General features: G+C 33.8%; 1 protein-coding gene across 3 annotated transcripts in view; it reads right to left on the reverse strand.

Moving 5' to 3' along the window:
- Nucleotides 1-19,791, reverse strand: part of LOC128233698 (hemicentin-1-like) — a 65,988-nt gene that overhangs the window by 31,055 nt on the left and 15,142 nt on the right. For all 3 annotated transcript variants that reach the window (XR_008260756.1, XM_052947502.1, XM_052947501.1), the window contains exons 2-5: nt 14,183-14,530; nt 6,012-6,350; nt 4,370-4,666; nt 826-1,137 (exon numbers count right to left, since the gene is read on the reverse strand). Coding sequence is in view for 2 of the 3 variants with exons in the window: in XM_052947502.1 (XP_052803462.1) it covers nt 826-1,137; nt 4,370-4,666; nt 6,012-6,350; nt 14,183-14,530 (1,296 nt within the window). In the remaining variant the exon portion in view is untranslated. The remainder of the gene's footprint in view (nt 1-825; nt 1,138-4,369; nt 4,667-6,011; nt 6,351-14,182; nt 14,531-19,791) is intronic.

Genomic DNA, 19,791 nt, shown 5'->3' on the forward strand with positions numbered 1-19,791 from the left:
TAACACTCATATCTCTGCTTAATTTTCTTGAACCCTCCTTAGGCATATTACCTTTTTCACCTATATTGACTTTGCTGCATATACTGTTACTGTGCAAACTACTATAGTCCCTTTAATGCAGCTTGTTTCCATGCATAATTGATCAAATACTGTTCTGTTTCTGCTTTATATTCTTTCACTCGTGTTTTACTTAAATAATATTATTTTGCCATTTAGAACGAGAAACGAAACAAACATCACAAAAAAACTCAAAAACACAAATTGATAATTTTAGATATACAAGAAAAAAAAACAATCATGTCTCCGACATCACAAAACTTAGTTTTAAATCAATTGAGATTTTATCAAGTGGAACATTCTGGTCAAGTTTAAACATTATCTGAAGACGGACGAAAGGACGGACGGACATAAAACGCCAAAATAACATCCCTTTCGTGAAACCTTCTTGTCGGATCGGGTAAACAATAATATGATTACATTATTTTATTAGCCTTTAAAAGTAAGGTTTGTGCACATAAACTGGTTTAAACCCCAGTAAATTTACATTTTACTGACCGTTCCAAGGCGGTGCCTAACAATCCTTGATAAACATACCTAGTTTTTTATATATAGTGTGTATGCACTGTGCTGCTTGTGGAGTTCTGTGCTGTTCTTCCATGTTTCTTGTTTGTGATTTTATGTGCTATGTCTTTGGCGTTTACCCAGTGCCATTAAACCGGGTTTAAACATTTTGCTACTGAGCTTGTTTCTGTAGCTTTTCGCATAAATATTTAAATACATTATGTATGTTGATAAACGTTATGTAAGCATAAAGGTGTTACTTACAAAGAACTGTGATTTTTACAGTTGAAGAACTCGTAGCAACTTGTGCGACGTTACTTTGGTTGGATGGTGTCATAGTTGTTTCTACAGTACATGTGTAGCTGCCTTCATCACCAACCTTGATTCCACCCGGCCAGTTCAACACTGAATGCGTGCTCATTTCAATGGTGCCCTTTCTCCAGGTAAAGTCGCTTGAAGCGGGAGGCGGGTTGCCGAAACTGGTACATTCAACAGTCTGTGAACTGTTGGTTATGATGCTGATGCTGGAGCCAACGTCCGTATTACCCACTCTGAATATAGGTGTAGAAGGAGGATCTGAATATAAAAACAGTTCTCGATAAGTGACCTAGTAAAAGAAAAAACATCGCTTAACAAAACTTAAACCTTTTGTACATGAGTTTATTATACTTTTAAATATTTGCTTACAGAATATGTTTTTAAACAATATGTCTGTTATTAACGAATGCTACCCTTAACGAATCATGAAATTAACATGCACTTTCATGAAAACAGTTAAATGCACTGGATGAATGCAAATACTACAAAAACATCCAAGTAGCCTAACATTAAAACATTATCCTGTTTAAAAAGCAAAATAATTAAAGCCAATTAGTTATTAAACGATAGACAAAACGCTACCATACAACAAACATTTAACACATATCAGTATGTCGTAATCGGATAATGTTTGGGTAACCGCCTTGCTACAGTCATTTAAATCGAAGCAATAACTCCCTGGCGAGTTAAACCGGTTTGCATGTGCTTATCCTCACACTGACGCGGTCATGTATCAATAAGTGCACAACAAAACAAGCCGTTCGGAGTCTATTCGTTGGTAATTCATTAAACAAACAAACGGGTCATAATTGCCCTGATTGACTCACTTCAGATATATAAAGAAAATAACTTCTTATAAGCATTTCTTGGATAGTCAGCGCATGTAGAAGGTCATAAATCAGCTAGCAGCTTCATCCGAAGTAATTTTCCCAGGCGAGTAGGAATAAAGGACACTATACTGGAATAAGCATTGCTTTATACATTACTTGTGACGATAATATATGCCAGAATTCGCCCAATACGGACTAAAGTCAATTTATACGAGTATTTGCCGTTTTGATTGGCTACTTAACTCGCCCAATACGGGATTCGAGGAATGAACCATTTTCATTGGCTGTCGAAACTCGCCCTTATATGAGAATGCTGAAATTATTAAATTCGGCAGTTATCTTTTTTTACTTTATGGTTGGTTCAATATTAAATTATGGATCTGAGGATAGGGTTCGGAAATAATAACGAATCCAACGAATTGCTTTATCTTAATGCGCAATATATAACGTTATTTATTAACTATTTCGTAATATTTACACCTCAACTTCCATGCCTTTGCAGTTATCATCCGATGAACGCAAAATCTTCGGATATGTTCGGATCGCGAATAATCGCATAACAATATAAATGGAAATTGTTTGTCTTGTAATTGTTTGTAATGCGTCAGCAGGTCCCTAGAAATATAAATCAACATTTTAGAAAGTGTGAATATATGATATGTTAAATGTATTGTTGCCATAAATGTTTCAATTGTTTGTTTAAAAGTGATTTCAAGTGGGTGATCTTTTCCCGCGTTATTGTGACGTCATTCGATAACTGTTTCCGGTTACGGTCGGGTCGTTTTATTTACAGAATGGGAGGGAAAGGATATCTGAAAAGTTTTTTAAATGAAATGAAGTGGGGGTTTTTAACATTTTTTAAAATGAAATAATTAACTATTGGTGTCAATGTAAGTGATGAATGGCGAGATTGATGTCATTATCGGGGTATGAACGCAGTTGGGATGGTTAAAGTGTGTGGAGACTCCAAGCGTACTTTGACCACCCCAATTGCGTTCATATTCCCGATAATAACATCGATCCCGCAATTCATTCTTTAGTTTGCCGCAAAACTGGTACAATCATTGTTCTAATATATTAACATTAACGAAACTATATTCAAAATCTCGCCCAATGTGGACAAAAGTATTTTTTACTTGTTTTTGCCGCTTTGATTTGCTTCTAAATTCGCAAAATACAGAAATCAATGAATAACTCATGTTCATTGTCTGTCAACACTCGTATTATTACGAGAGTACTGTAAATTATTAAAATCTTCAGCCATTTTTTTTCTATTTTACCGATTGTTTTCTAAAACATTATGCGCGTTGTGTAAAATATAATTTTGAATTATTAGCCAACGAAATACTTAAACCTATTATACGGTTTGTTATAAGACATACATGTTTGTGCATTTAATGACAATCATCTATTTGGAAACCGACGAAATGGACGACGAAGTTGAAAACAGGAAGAAAATTAACGAAATAATTGAGACAAGACATGTTTCCTAAAATTGTACAGTGCATTTAGCTTTATTTATAAGTCTGTAATGTCACTATCATGGATTCATGTAAAACAAGCAGAGGCCAATCTAGAAAAGACGAATCCATGAATGAAGAATGGAAATAAACTTCAATAATAAGGTAATGTAAATATAGAAAGTTTTTTTCATATGTTTTTACCAAAATGTCGTAGCATACGTAAAATCATCTCCTAATTAATATGTATTTTATCGAATAGTTAATTAATAAAATACATATTAATTTGGGGATGACATATTTGCCGAGGTATTTGTCCGAGGTCAGCAAAATTCACCTGATCAATAGCTTTATATTAGCTCCTGTTTAAATCAAGCTATTTTTTTAATATTGGTATTATATTGCTGACTTTAACAATGTTATAGAACATACACATATCTGATATGTCTGTTAAACAATGTCAAATAAAAAAATGGGTTACTGTTGTTCAAGATCTGCTTTGTAAACATGGTAATACATGTTTTCAATAAAGTGGTGTTGAATAGTGTTTATCGATTTGTAAGCCTATTTAGACAAACGTTGATTGATACGTGTAAGCTTAAACGTATGTAAGTATAAACAATACTTAAGATTTCTTCCACATTGGTATGCAACAAAGAATATTCCCAAAAATCAAAAGAGTACTGTACTTTTTTATAGCTTGTGAATTGAAATTGAATTTCACTTTACATTAATTAATCCAATAGTATTATGTTAGACCAAGTATGTATAAATTTATCAAATAAATTAAGTCTGAAAACAGATATACTATTTTAAAACTGACTTTTAAGGTATTTTAACACGGCATTTCTCTTTCTTATGTTATTTAGTTTATGCGAGATCATCCTTATATTTATAAGTTGAAAATTAAATCATTCACGCACGAGTATTTTTTTGTATGTATGTATTTCTATTTATAGAACCTACATCTGTTCTGTAATATAAGTAAATGCGTGTGATGTTATGATTTATAATGAACTTAAATGGTACTCTTCTAATAAAGTTCTGTAATGATTTGTTCTTAAAACATCGATATAGACAATGCTCTATATACGTACATGATTGTAATTGCAGTATTAATTATGATCGATTCACCCTTCTGTCTTATTTCACTTTTAATTTGTAGTCATGATTTTAACCAAGAACGCATTATTCACTTACACAATACGTTAACGTTGACAAAGGCACTCTGTGATTGATTTTGTCTGGTCACGTGTGAGGCTGTACACGTGCACCTGGCGTTCTCATTACGTCTAGCTGACCACTGTACAACCCTTTTTACCGTACTCCCTTGTTCACTAGGACTGGACATCTGGCCGTTGAAGCAGCTCCAGGTTAGAGTCGCCAGTGGGTTTCCACCCGTACTGATGCATGTTAGACTTTCTGTGCTGTTTTCTATCATACTGTATTTACTACCACTGGCGTACCCTTCAATGACTGGAGAGTCGGTAGGTGCATCTAAGACGAAAATAAATATAAACTTTGTTTCTATTTGGTACAGTTTGTTTGTGTCATACGGTAAGTACCACCGATGGCGTATGTTGGAACCTAAGTAACAAATCTAAGGACACCTATGCTTGTACTATTTTAATAACAATCATTTAATTTCAATTGTTTTAAGTCGCACTTGGCTCACGATCGTAGTAGATAACCTGCTCAAACATGGTCTGTATCATTTGTTTTACAATATTATTAAGGGCGATTTGTGAAGTCTGAAACAATATCTGTACTTTCAAATTCATATATAATACAGCACGAACGCCTTGGTACATATTACACAAACAATCGGCGACATTTTGATTCCAATTACCAACACTCAAATCAACGTGTCAACCACATGACGGATACGAATATAACAAATATTTGAACATCAAACAAACGAATTGTAAATTATCATTTGCTTACTTAAATTATGAACAGCATAATAACAGCATTTAGCATTTACATTTCTCAACTCTCAAAATTCTTCAGTCTTTCATGTTTGGAAAAATGAACAAATTTCTTTTCATTGTGAAATCGTTTAATCACGATCTTTTCCGAAATTATTAAAATAATAAGTTCGATATTTCAGAAGTTTTGCACGAACTATTGCGACAAAAACATATATGGAAAGTTGTACGCCCTTTATTTAGTACCGTTAAAATTATTTCGGTATTGTATAAATCGGAATTCAAACTCGCTTCATTAGACAGTAGTTTGTTCAACTCGGTGAATAGAAACAGGAAGATTTTACACAGAATGACTATATTAAAACATATTGTTCAATATAATTATCCTTAGAGGACGTCTCAAAAATATGTGTTTCAGTTTAGCAGTGCACATTTTAAATCTAAATGGCAATTTAAGCGTTGTATGATCAGTCAAAATATTTAAAGCAAGCATAGTGTGGTTTCTCAAAATGAAATATCAGATATTAAACAACATCTCGATGCTTATTTTACTGCATAAATTTGGTACAGTCTTTAGAGCATAACTATATCTTTAGCCTTAAATATTCGTATTTTAAAACATTCAAACTAATGTTGTCTATCTAAGCAAGCACAACAGCTACATAAAGAATTACGAATCCTTTCGTAGGAACCTATTTGGCCTTAACACATGATTTCTTATTACCACCTTTTTTAAATATTTCATTTTTTTAATAAGATAAAAACCAATGAGCACAAAATGGGAATATAGAACTGTAAATTGTTATCTTATTAGGTATAAGTGGGCTTTATATATTTATATATGTATTAATATTAGGTTGATATGAGTTCAATAATAAAAGTATAAAGTTGTACCATTCTTTTAATATACCCACATCTGACATCCAATAGTTTGGTCCCAGACTCACGCTGCTTCCCCTCGACATTACTGGCAATGCAGCATATCCTCAGGCCATTATCTGTACCTGTGGCAGTGAAGGTCAGGGTACTTTCTACTTGCTTCAAACCCTCGACGACACTGACAGTAGGGCTGAAAACTGAGGACTTGATCTCCGTTCCAGATTGAGAACACGTGTTCCCTGTCACCTTGAACCATTTGATCGTGGCTTGGGGGAGTCCACCTGAGGTCCTACATTTGAACGTCTCAGAATCACCAGCGTTCATTGTCACTGTGGAATCTGTAGGTGCTGCCATGCTCACCGCTGTGATGGGAACTGAAATTAATTGTTTTAATGCACCTTCTTCAAATGAAGTTATGGCTTACATGACATAAAATGAATATTAACATTTTCTTTCTTATAAAATCACCCAAGGCATTAATTAAGCATGAGCCATTAAGATTTTACCCCTAGTGCAACCCAATGATCAAAGCCTATTGACCTACAGTGAACTCGACAGTTCCGGGTCAGTAAAGAAATAAACGAAGCGTGTCTGTTGGAAAGGAAACAATAGAAAATTAAAACTACATAAATTGATGAACAAATACTTAATCTAGACTGTGATGCTATGAAACACTTGTGTTTCTTTGTTGAAATGATTCATCAGTGTCTGCAACTGGAAGCTGTAAATATGACAGTTTCGGGTCGGACTCGTCACTTCCGGGTCACGTTAAAAATACACATTTCTTGGGACCCATAATTCTACCAAAATGATGCATATTTTTAAAAATGTTTAAACAACGAAAATAGGAAACTAGATACTATTTGCACTTGTTAGTCTAGTATGAGATTACAGTATGCATTTAAAATAACCACTGCATTACATACATTTAAACTCATTATGGCACAAATTAGTATGCAAAACGATTGAAATTGTATAAATTAGTACTTTTTAACAGTGGTGTATCATCACAAGCAATATATCAATAGTAAACAGCTGTCAAAACCTATTTTGCAATGCGTTTACAATTTTGAGAATGTCCCTGATGCTGACCCGAAACTGTCACAGGCTAGCTAGGTCAAGGTATTTGCTGCATTTGTCAAAACAAGTTTGACGATGCTAATTAAATTTATGACTCTTATTCAAAAGGAAATTACCTAAATAATAACATGTAAATTATACCTGGATTCCTTAAATTACCAGGACAAACATCGGTTTTTGTTGCGCCTTGTAAACAAAAATATCGCGCATACGGTTAATTTTTGGAACGCTCCAGTCACGCGTATCGTGATGACGACTTCCGGTTTCAAATGACAACATCCGAAATTAAAGTGAAATTAGCGAACTGATTGGGAAATATGACTATATATTCAAATGATAAAAATCCTGTATTGTTTTTGAATTAAAAACATTTTGTTCTCGATATGACCCGGAACTGTCGATGACCCGGAACTGTCGAGTTCACTGTAGTATTCAATTATATGTTTTCTTAAGGTTTTTCATAGAAATTTGTAGCATCGTTTGTTTTTAGGGCCCTTAAGCATCACTATGTCATAATTCGTTACACCTAGGACATTATTTATTTTGTCTTCATTACTCAAATTACAAAGAATTGTTTTGAGATTATGTGGATGTGTTAAGAAACAGTAAACGGCTATTGATTTAAAATATGTCCATTATGTTTGTTTTAAAAATCAAACCGTTTTCAACTACAAACGGAACGGATATTCATAATTATGGTGAATGTTACCTTTGACCCAGTAACTTCGATATATGTTTATATAAGAAGAAGGTTATCGATTTCAAACAAAATAAGTTTTAAATTCATAATAGCTTCGATGTGTATGAGACAAGAAAACATTATATGAATAAAAGATGACATGGAGGTTGATAGCATTTAATGTTAACACGTAAACGTGTTTGTCCACCATGGCATTTGAAATTAATCTTATTATATCGACAACTATTGTCTACACTCGTTTCGTCTACAATTATACAAGGCGCTAAGAGATTCATAATCAGGGTCAGGAATCACGTGACTTAAAGGGGTTCTAACATATTTTAGATTTGCGTGTTTTTCAATGATGCAATCCTTGTCCAAAATCTTAACTTGACGGAATTTTGTAGAACGCATATTAATATTTCACATGCGTAGATGTAGAAAATCGCATAGTCTTTTATAGGCTAAGAAATACTTTTATACCATATCTGTCAAAAACGTTATTTAGAAATTAAACTACTAAATTGTTTGGTTACATCGGTTGTGACCCGTGGTGACCCATGTAAGAACCCCATTAAGTCACGTGATTTCTCACCTTCTAATTGTCATCTTTGAAATGATTACATTTTCCGGTGTTATTATTTCGTCATATGACAAACTATTGGTCTATTAAAATTTCTATATTTTTTTTGCATCTTCTAACAAATCTAGTTTAGCAAATTTACTGATATATTTTTACAAGAAATACAACACACATAATGAGTTATTTCATTCATCTTAGAAAAAAAAATACATCCGATAACAAATTGTTTAACCGGTAATAGGATAAACCTATAAATTTTTGTTTTATACGAAGGTGAACGCTAATATTAGTCTAGGTACTCAAAACTAAATGAAATATGATGTATTTTAATAATTCATTAGGAGAATAAAGATCGCAATGTGTAAACGTAATATTTCCGATCTGTTATATTACCAAATTAATTGTAGGAATCATTACAGGACGGAAAAAAACTAAGTAATTTTGCTCAGTCATTAAAACTGATTGATTCGCATAACGTCGGTTTCTTTCATTTTTCATAACTTGATTTTCAATAACTTTTGTGAAAACGTCAAAATGTAATTGAAGAAGATAAGTTTTTAAGCAGTAAAATAAAAAGTCGATGAAATTTGATGGCTACCGGACAAGAATTTGCAGTTTTTTTCCGGAAAATGCCCGTATAACATTTGGGGGTCTTTCATCCTGTAGCATTCAAGTGATGATTTGAGGTTCCATGAGAGAATGGTCTAGGCGTGTGGATGCAAGTGGTGATTGAAAGTACGAGCCATAGGCAACTCAAATTAGAAACAAATGATGATAGGTAAAGGTGCAATAAAAACACATAACAAACAACATGACAAAGATTATTGTAATTTTATTTATAATTTAAAGCATACTAGCGTGAAAATGAAGCACTGAAAGAGAACATTATTACTGATGAATTTTTGAAGAGGGGTATATGTTTTATTTGTGTCTAGTTACATAAGGCAAAAAAATAGTTTTGATTTCAGTCGTAGTAAAAGATTGCTGCACAATTTTACAAAAGACATTCCCTTAGTCCGTCGTTGGAAATCTGGTTTTGGCATGAACTTTCGAATTATACAAAAGAAATATCCGTGAGCAATACCTTAATTATTTTCAAAGATATATTGGTTCTTTAACGTGCCAGATGTAAAGCACCGATACAAGCGAGACAACCTCTCCAAGAACATAACCAGTCCTGAGAATAATAAAATATAATGATGTAGAAAATTGTTTTTGTTTACACATTAACGTTTATTTGTAAATACTATATTGTATTCAAACGTTTCATCTTCGAAATCCCAAGGTGTAATTTTCCGATATATTAATATATGACGTGAAAATATAAAAGCTTTTCGAAAATAATGCAAAACTTATTCTTATCCGTTATGACTGAAATACCTTAACAGCGCATTCTCTTTAGGTAGCGCTTTTGATATGATGAGTCAACTCCCGATTGCACGGGCGAATACATAATTTGACGTAGTCGAAGAAGGGGTGCAACTTGGGGCGCAGCTTTGGACGTGCGCAACTACTCCGGAACCGACTATGTTTATATTTTGGCAATTATCGTTCCCTTAGAAAACATTAAATGGGGCGCCTAGTATCGATAATTTTATTCTGTCAGTAGTTAAAAGGACAAGCGTGTTCAACTTGCTCCGTCGGCAAAAATGAAGTCGACATAACATGTTAACCTGTTCAACTTTAATTGGTCCATTCCATCCGGGTTCTTTTTGAAGGTTTTGAAATGCAGATCTCTTTACCAATTTATATTAACATTTTCACCCATAAAACATCAACATTTAAATGTAAACAACTTTCGATGCACTGTTCAATAATCCGATCGATCAAGAAATGTGTTGAAAAATATTTATAACCACGCAGCAATACAGAGCCTCTGTCAGAGGTCCTGGAATGTTTCATGTTTTCATGCTTGTAATACATTTAAAAATGTTTCTGTTCGATACTGGAACTGATGGGCAAAATATAGTTGAAAAAAGTCGAAAATATGTGAAGACTAACTTGGGGTTGAACCGGTGTATGAGCGCTCAACCTCCCTTTCCATCTTATTTATCATTACGATTTAACAATAAATTTAAACATTTTGACAAACAGTACTGACGCCTTTGTAGACATACAAGAAACAAAATTCTCACAAAATTCGCATTCGAAATGTTTAAAACTAAGCAGTCAGAAGTTTTAAAGAAGCCAAACGAAAAATAAAATAAAATATATATTGCATTTTTTGTCACAAGGACGTTCAAATTTACAAAGATGTATGAAGATCAGATGCTTACAGTAGCCGATAGAATGTCATCACTACAACCTGCGTATATCTTAATTTTGTTATTCAAAAGTCACAAATCGTTCTTTAAAAGACCGATCTAAAAATGTAAACTTACTGAGTTTTAATGGCCATTTAAGTTATACATGTATCAATGTTACATTGAATATAAATGCAAAATAAATTGGGATGCTAGGTTGTTTAAACGTAAACGTCCAGCGTGGCAGTTGATTATTCAATTTTCAATCTGATTATTGATAACATCATTACTCGTTATTAACCTTGGAATATATATTATGTTTTAACGGTGGTGGAACCTACATGAACACTTCGGCGGTGCGGTCATGCAGTACATAAAGATAAACGTAAGAGACGCACAAAACGCAAAAAGGTGATACAGAGCATAAATAGTTTATTTATAAGGCAGTCAATAAGACCGTTTAAAAATATGAAAACATAGTATAATCCCTAGGTTTTGTTTAATTTTACCACAACCACAGAAGAAAACTGCTTTAGAAAAAAGGATAATATTGCAACTTTCCATTGCCAACTTTGGAGAAATCCGCTGAAGCGAAAGTGCGTATAGAGTTATATAGGGAAAATATGGTTAAACAGTTCTCACGACTTAGTCTTTCAACATATCAACTTACTTCCTACATATATGTTAGGATAATTCTTGCCCTTTAAGATGATGGTTTTGTATTAATTGTATGATTTTTACATTTTAGTCCTTTTTAAGGGTTTTGTTGGTCATTAAAAGTTACATTAAAAGAAGAAGGAGCTAAAAATTGTTTTGCTATTTAAAGTTATTACAGACATCCGATCGCTTAGCTTCCAACGGATTAGGATGCAATTTTTTTTTCTCAAATGCACTTTTCAAAATAATGGATTTTTAAATATATTTTGTTCCTTTTTGAACATTTATGTAAAATTTGCAGAAAATCGATGCCCAAAATTTGTGTATTCAACTGTACGGTAATGGTTTTATGGCCCACCCCGCGGCGTATTCACAGCAGGATAGAAATAATCCGTCGGCAAGGTTGTGACACTGGGTATGACATGTGCAACGAAGTTTGTCATTTATAGCAAAACAATAATTCCATAACTATTTCGGATTTTTTTCTTTTATCATTATCATACTATTTAAATAATATATGACACTCCATTATTCATCTATATGTCGTAAAGAAATGTCATATTTTTTGTGTAAAAATAGAAAGTAATATATTAAGCAAAAAAAGATTCCAATTTTTAACCGCAATCACTAATACAGACAGTTAAAACGTAACTCTTTTCTTATAAAATATTAATGTTTCAAGTTTCATTGGCAATTTTGGAAATACATATGGGCCATGAAACATAATAAATAAGGGCATTCAAAGATAATAATTTACATATCTACATCGAGTCAACATGTTCATAATAATTGCTTAAGTTTTAATTGTTAATCGTTAACATTTTGGTCTACCATTTGCACTCAACCAAACATGTTTATAAATTAAGGATAATATAATTATTTTGATCAGGCAAAAAAATATGTAACATGGATTTTTGTCAGCATATTTTTAGTAACGAGTGCACTAGGTTTTCATAACGTGTCAAAATGCCAATAAATCAACGTGTTGTTATGGTATAAAAGGGTATGACTGCCTTATTGTCAATAGAAGATTAATGACTTTTAACTTGTATCGTTAAAGACTGGTACTAAATGATAGCATCTGCAGTTAAAATTTCATTTTAGCTGTTCCTTTCCGATATTTCGCACCCAATTTTGTGTTACACTGTTAGAAAAATTACCAAACTGTAAAAATAAAGGTGTGGAAATGGCCCCAATTAAATGTCTTAATAAACGATCAATTATAGACTTCAACAAAAAGACACGGAATAAAATATGTAAAAGAAGTAAGTTTATCAGAGATGATTTGATATTTCAGTACTTCATCAACTAACGTTTCCCCTATAGAACAACCCCACATAATAATGGCTTAATCTAAAATCCTCCAAAACTGAGATTTTCTATCGCAACTTGTAATAAAGGACGGGTCAACTTTATGACCCTCATAAATTCTGTATTTCTTATCTGCCTTAATCTTACACTGCGTCCAGTTGATAAATAAGTGCTAAACTAGCGTATCTTACGCTACTATTGCACTGAGAGGAGAAATCGATAGAGATCGTCGTTACCCTGATAAGCTCCAAAGTTGGCAATGCGACATCAAAATACGCTAAACACCGGTTTAGACGTATTTTACATTTGAATGAAAATGTACTTTTGATTTAGGATACAACCAACATGTTCAGCCAATTGAATTGAAGAAAGCAAATCATTATGTCATATGCTTAATCATTAAGGACTTTAACTTTCGCGGGTGTTTAAAGGTCCGCCTACTGCCACTCATTCGATACACACTCCATGTGCCATATTTTGAGTTGACAATGTGTCAGCCAATGAGGTTGTCTTCTTAGACATTGAGATGACCTGATGTAATATTTTATTGATAAAGAAGAGGTCGCTCGTTACGATCACTCCGCCCATTTCTAATCTTACTTTTACATAATACCTAGAAAAATAACATGTCAGTCTGCCAAAATAGCATGTATGAAAGACATAAAACATGTCACTTTAACATAATATCATGTCGATTAGACATAATAACATGCTTGTTAGACATAGTTTAACATATTCATTCTGACATAATAACATCTTAGTTAGACATAATCACATGTCGGTTAGATATGAAAACATACTAGTTTGGACGTTATAATATTTCATTCAGACGTAATAAAATGTCTGTAAGACATAATAACATGTCTCTTAGACATTATATAAATATTGCATGGCTTCCAGTGTGACAGTACGTATTGTCAACATGAGGGAAATACTGTTACCCGAGGCGAAGCCGAGGGTAACAGTATTTACCCGAATGTTGACAATACATAGTGTCACACTGGAAGCCATGCAATATTTATTTTATAAGACCGAACACAGTTACATTTATATACATATATAAGATTTTTACCATTGCACAACTTTCAAGTTTAATCAATTTATTCTGTAATTATTGTTTGTTTATATTAGCTGTCATTTTTTTGCAAATGTCGTTTAGAAATAATACACCGGTTGTAACCAGATCTACAACACATTTTAATAAGCGCTTACCACCTCAGACTTGGGAAACCAAAAAATGTCTATTTTTAGATGCCCGTGCTATATGACAGTATCATGTCAACCGGTCAAAACGGTACTGTCAATGTGTGACAGTACGAAATTGCCCATGATGGGTACATGAGAAATTAACATGGGTAGGTCACGTGAGGTATAATATATAGCATGCTTGTTAGACATCGTTTAACATATTCAGTCTGACATAATAGCAACTTAGTTAGATATAACCATATGTCGGTTAGACATGATAACATTCTACTTAGACGTTAAAACATTTCATTCAGACGTTATGAAATGTCTGTTACACATGATAACATAATAGAATGTCCGTTACACATAATGGCGTATTATTTGACAACAAAAGACAGTTGTAGCATTCCATAGAAAATGATAAATGTAAATGTGACATTACGGGCAACTTTCTTACAGTATTACCTTGAACATTGAGTGTTGTGTTGACAATGTATAATCTAACTGTTGTCCCAATTGTACTCTGCCACACATGCTGATCATTATTCCTGCTGACATTGAGGATTGTCCATGTGAAATAACCAACTCCACAGGAAAAATTGTAAAGACTGGTATCTAAGACACCAAAAGGAGTACAGCTACTACTCTTGATAGTTCCTTTTGGCGCAAATGCATCATTTGGAGCCTTGACATCCCATGCTGCACGTGTTGTGGTCTCAGTAGTCTGTAGTCCCGTGTAGGAGCATGTCAGTGTCACAGGGGAATTCTCCAGGGCTGGGCTTGGCGTGTAGGTCAGGTTTAACATGGCAGCCTCTGAAATAGTGCAACGAATTAGAACAATGTTGAATTTCATTATGATAATTATATACATCCAAAATTAATATCATCAAGGAAAAAAGATCACTTTTTGAAAGAATACACTCTATAACTTTGTACAGCCTTTGGCCGGTAGGAGAAAATTCTGTATTCAGGGGGTGGTGGTAGTATAGTTGCATATTACATTTCCGACGAGTAATGTTCAAATTTAAAATTATTCTTGTACACACATCATGTAAGTTTCACTTTTTTCTGTCAATGATATATATAATTTTGGAATATTTTATTGTTTTCGAATCTTTAAAAATGGAGAACATTATTACTAATAACCGGTTTGAAGTATTGGATACGCGGGAATGTCCAAACGATACATCAATTAGTTCAAGCACTTCAATGGAATACTTTGTTCATGGGTCACTGGACAGCAAGTTGTTACATATGTTCGATGAGCTGAGGTTCATCAGGAACGAGCAAGTAAACACTAGTATAACACTACATTTTTCCAACAAAACATTACAGGTGTACTGTATATGATAAACTTAATTAAGTGATTTGTGCGACAAATTCACATACGGACGTTTTAAAAACGTTAGCCTACAAATCCATCGACCTAGAAGCAATGTCTAGGAGAAATATTCCATAGCGTTGTAGAAAATCCTAGTGAGAATTGTGTTTAAATCGTCTGAGACTTTCTTCACAATAGATTTTCTATCGACGCAAGAAATATCTACATCGCACGCGCCCATAGGTTGGGCAGGCCAAACCAAAACAGGCGTTTCCAGAGTAAGCCTGTTATAGCAAACTTTCGAGACTATGGGGATATTGACCATGTGATGGCCATGTTAAGTCCCCTTAAACGCAGCCGCATGTGGTCTTATCTTAAAGAGCTTAAGAGGGAATATCCAAGATCTAGGGCGCAGATCGTATATCCTGTAAAACTCATGGTGGGCAGATTGTACGTGACGAGTTTCCTGATTGGAATCGCTTAGTTGGGGCAAACCAGATAGTGTCATTGAACGATCTTGGTCACATAAGTAACCTGTGCAGAAATCGGTCGGCACTAAACGACACTTCCGACTGTCCGGTGGCGGTCCCTCCTGTCGATAGTGATATCCCCGCTCATGTTGAGTCTCTACTTCAGGTACCTATGCACAAACCTTCTAGTGTCGAACCATAACGCCTCAAGACAGCTCCCAATCGTGTGGTTCTCAGCAGGCAGACACCATAATCACGGGCCCACAGGCGGGCGTGGCCCCCAGAAAGAAGCCCAGTGTACCCAAGGAGACCGTCATAACACCAGCTAAGTTCGTTGTCCCAAAGCCTGTTAGTCATGGCATGGTTGCACCACAGGTTTCAAAACCGGTAAGAACATCCGCATGTGAAACTGAACTAAAAACTGTGCATTGTGACGAAGAAAATCAATTATTGACAAAGGCACCCCAACACGGGGCAGATCCCGTACACCCTGTGCTGTGGGTCCGAGAAACGGTCTCAACCTGCGAAACCTTATAAAAAAATGTGTCAGTAAATCTCGAGATAATGACATTAGCCAGGTTTTACCCACTGCTAAAAATACACCCGGAGTTGACACCGGTGGTCAACCAGCGGAGCGTGATCAGCCGATCACCACATAGTGTACTGACGAGAAGGTCACGCTGAGATGTACGCTGTTAAATGTACAGGGTCTGTTTAATGCGCTGCAGCGGCCCGCTATATTTAATACGTGGTGAGTAAAAGGTTTATGGAGGAATGACGTCACCATTACGTCATATGCACTTCCGTTGTGTGGAAAATTCTCAATACAAAAATGTTCTTATGATTGATAGACATGTTTTCATATGCTCAATACACTGTAAAATAAAAATATCATTATTCCTGAAACTTTTATACCTTAAGTATCTATTCTTGCTTGATTAATCATTTAGAGTGGAGATTAAAGCATAAACCGCTGCCCTATAGTTGAAAGGTCATTTTGGAAGAACTGTCATGGCGGACGGTGCAATATTTAGAGTTTGTTTCTCAAGTGGAGTGATTTTTCTTAGAAATAACTTGACCCCCCTTTTTTATTGGCTTAAAGGGTAATTTGAAGCTTGTACTTTAAGAATATATGTGGTTATCATAGCCTGCATTCGCTCGAAATGCCTTTAAATGTTGTCTAAAAATTATAATTTTGCATTGAATTATATAGGGAATAACAATGGTGGTGTGTAACCTGGAGACTATATGAAAATATGCGTCTCTTTTTCCTAAAGAATCAAGTACATTTGAGCTGAAAATGTAGACACAGTCAATTTTTCCCTTGAATACATGAATTGTCGTTCTTACCATAATGATTGTCTCGTCATTTAATAAACGGTGTTACTTTTGACATTAATTATGTAGACACAGTCTATTTTTTACAGAGTTGTCTTTCGTGCGTTTGTTTGCGCAACGGTTTCTGGCGCCATCTTGAAAAGACGATCATCGCTGAGAAAAAAGTGGTAATTTTGATTTATCTATTTCCATTGTACAACTTTTGATATTACTTTTGATATTATCGTTCGAGTGATAGTATGTGTGATTGGTCGGAAAACAAAAATACTAAGATATTGTATGGTTCAGCATGCCTTCTAAACAACGTAAATTAATGTTTTCGTTTTTCTACAGTACCAATTTTTCTGTGGATAATACGTTAGGCTACCAGACAAATCGGCCCCTTACTAAATCAGTCCCTAGCTCAAACGGTTACCTTTTCGGCCCCTTACCAAATCGGCCCCATCCCGTAGACGTTTCGGCCCATGATTACCGAGACGTTTCGGCCCTTATTTTTATTTTGTTTTTTTTTTATTCTAAATATAAGAAAAAAACATGTAATTTCATTTTTTTATTTCAATAGACAAAGCTATACATATCCATAAAAAGTCAAAGGTATTGAAAAAAATAGATTTAAAAAAAAATCTTTACACTTGAAAACAAGTAAACATGTGAAATTTATTCACGAGATCTTTTTGTAATAATAAATCGAGTAAAAAAAATAATGTTTAAACATCATTTCTAAAATAATCTTTAAATATTATACATAAGCATGTTGCTAATATTATGTATAATGACATGTCCATTGTCTAGAACTAGATCAAGCACCTATCGCCCGCCGTAGATGGCACCAACATTTTCCAACAAATTATAATACACTATACAATAAAAGTAGCACAACAACGCGTTTATAAGGTCCAATACACGGAAATTTAAGAGTAGCAGAGCAACACGTTTTAAACAAATGATACCTACTTTTAGAAACGATTTAATTTATATGTACTTGAATAAGGACGTTGTTTATATTACTCAAATCTTCTTTAATCAACTGTAAATAATATTAACAAATTAAATCCACGCGTCTTTGAATGTCTTTTTCACACCCATCACACTTACAGTTTGCCTTATCAATTAATATTTAACAGTTATAATAACAAATAAACTTTCTTAGATTTCCTAACATTTTATATTAGAAATAAAGGTTTAAAGTTATTTAGATTTTAATGATTTTTTTATATCAATCATATCAATGTTTTTCATGAATATTTGTCTATTTGTGAATTTAAAGATTTCATTTACAACTTATTTACAGATCTCATTTACATTTATAAGACAAATTAAAATGTTTTCCTTTATACTCAAGAAAAAAAAATTAAGGGGCCGAAATGTCTCTGTTGAAAATCAGTAAGGGGCCGAAACGTCTCGAGTCAATTTAATTAAGGGGCCGAAATGGCAGGGCCGAAACGTCTTAGGGGCCGGTTTGGTAGTAGGCCGATTTGGTAAGGGGCCGATTTGTCTCGCTCCCATACGTTACACAATATTCGATTTTTGTGTGATTGGAAAGCAATCGATTTTTGCTAAAGCAAGCCTGGCAGGTTTGAAAGAACTTTTTATCCATTGCACGAACTTCTTTGTTACTGTTATAGTTCTAAATATAGCTTATCATTATTTCACATTTAATAACACATTTATTTGCAAAATTTTAATAGACTGATACATTATGTATACAGTACATGTATATTTTAGGAAACACAGTTTTAACACTACAAGGCAGTCAGTACATAATAATTAGAATGTGGTGTTCTGTTAAAAACATAGCCTGTAACTTGACAGTGACATAAGTTGCCATTATGAAAAACAAATCTTACAAAAGGTAAAGATTTTCAACAAACAATCAAACAAACAGAGAAATAAAAAGGTAAATGTGAAGACATCACATTTTCCACTATTAAAGTGATAATATTACTTATTTTGTAGGTCAAGGTCATATTTGAGTTATGCCCCTTTGTGTACTTAGATTTTGTCACGAAAACTTAATGTTGGCTATAACTTTGCCATTTCTTAAGATACTTAGATTTTTGCTATTCTCGGCTTCGCACATCTGGGTACTGAAAACATATTTACATTCGGGATAGGTGATTCCTCGGCTGTCATCGCTGGTCTTTATGCATATTTAACTTTGCATAATATAATAACCAAGATTAGAAGTGAAAGTAGACGACGATCTTCCATTACCTTGAAACTATCTGATTGTTTTGATAATAATTCTATGTTGTCAAAAGCTTTTTGTTTCGTTTAAAATTAATTTAAACTTGCATACGAGTCAACGGTAAAGACCGAGTTTACACCTTTTACTGAATGAAGAAACGAACATGACCTAATAATCCGATTGGTTAACTGGTCAGTATGACGTCACGGCGAAGCTGAGAATAACTTTGCCATTTCTTAAGATTTCTTTACAGTATCAAACTTTCAAATCATATTGCTTATGTCAAAAGGGTTGTGATGCCGCCAAATTTAGTTTCCTAGTTTGTTTTTTTTTAAATTATCTTTTTAGGTTAATCTCCATATAACTTTCATTTTTTGATCATATATGATATGGTGTTGGAACTTGTTCCTTGCAGCTATGTCATAGAAATTGTCAGTTGCTTGATCAGCATTTCGAAAATAAATGTCATTGTACATGCTTTTTGAAAAAAAAGACTTCAATATGCAATTGCTTATAATTCCAGTTCATACTTTTAAAATTACATTCATGACAAATCATCAGATGTTAGCGAAATATTTTCATATTGTAGAATTTCAATTTCTCATGCAACAGAGATTATACAAACACTTTAAAATGAATTTATATTATTCAAATGCAAGATCTCATTCGTATAGTAGACAGTAGAAGCATACAATATTTAAATGAAAAGCATAGCAAAAACTGTGATTATGATGTTGACAATGATGGTGATTTCTGT

The sequence above is a fragment of the Mya arenaria genome, chromosome 5 (genome assembly GCF_026914265.1).
Source record: "Mya arenaria isolate MELC-2E11 chromosome 5, ASM2691426v1".
In the NCBI taxonomy this organism is placed as follows: domain Eukaryota; kingdom Metazoa; phylum Mollusca; class Bivalvia; order Myida; family Myidae; genus Mya; species Mya arenaria.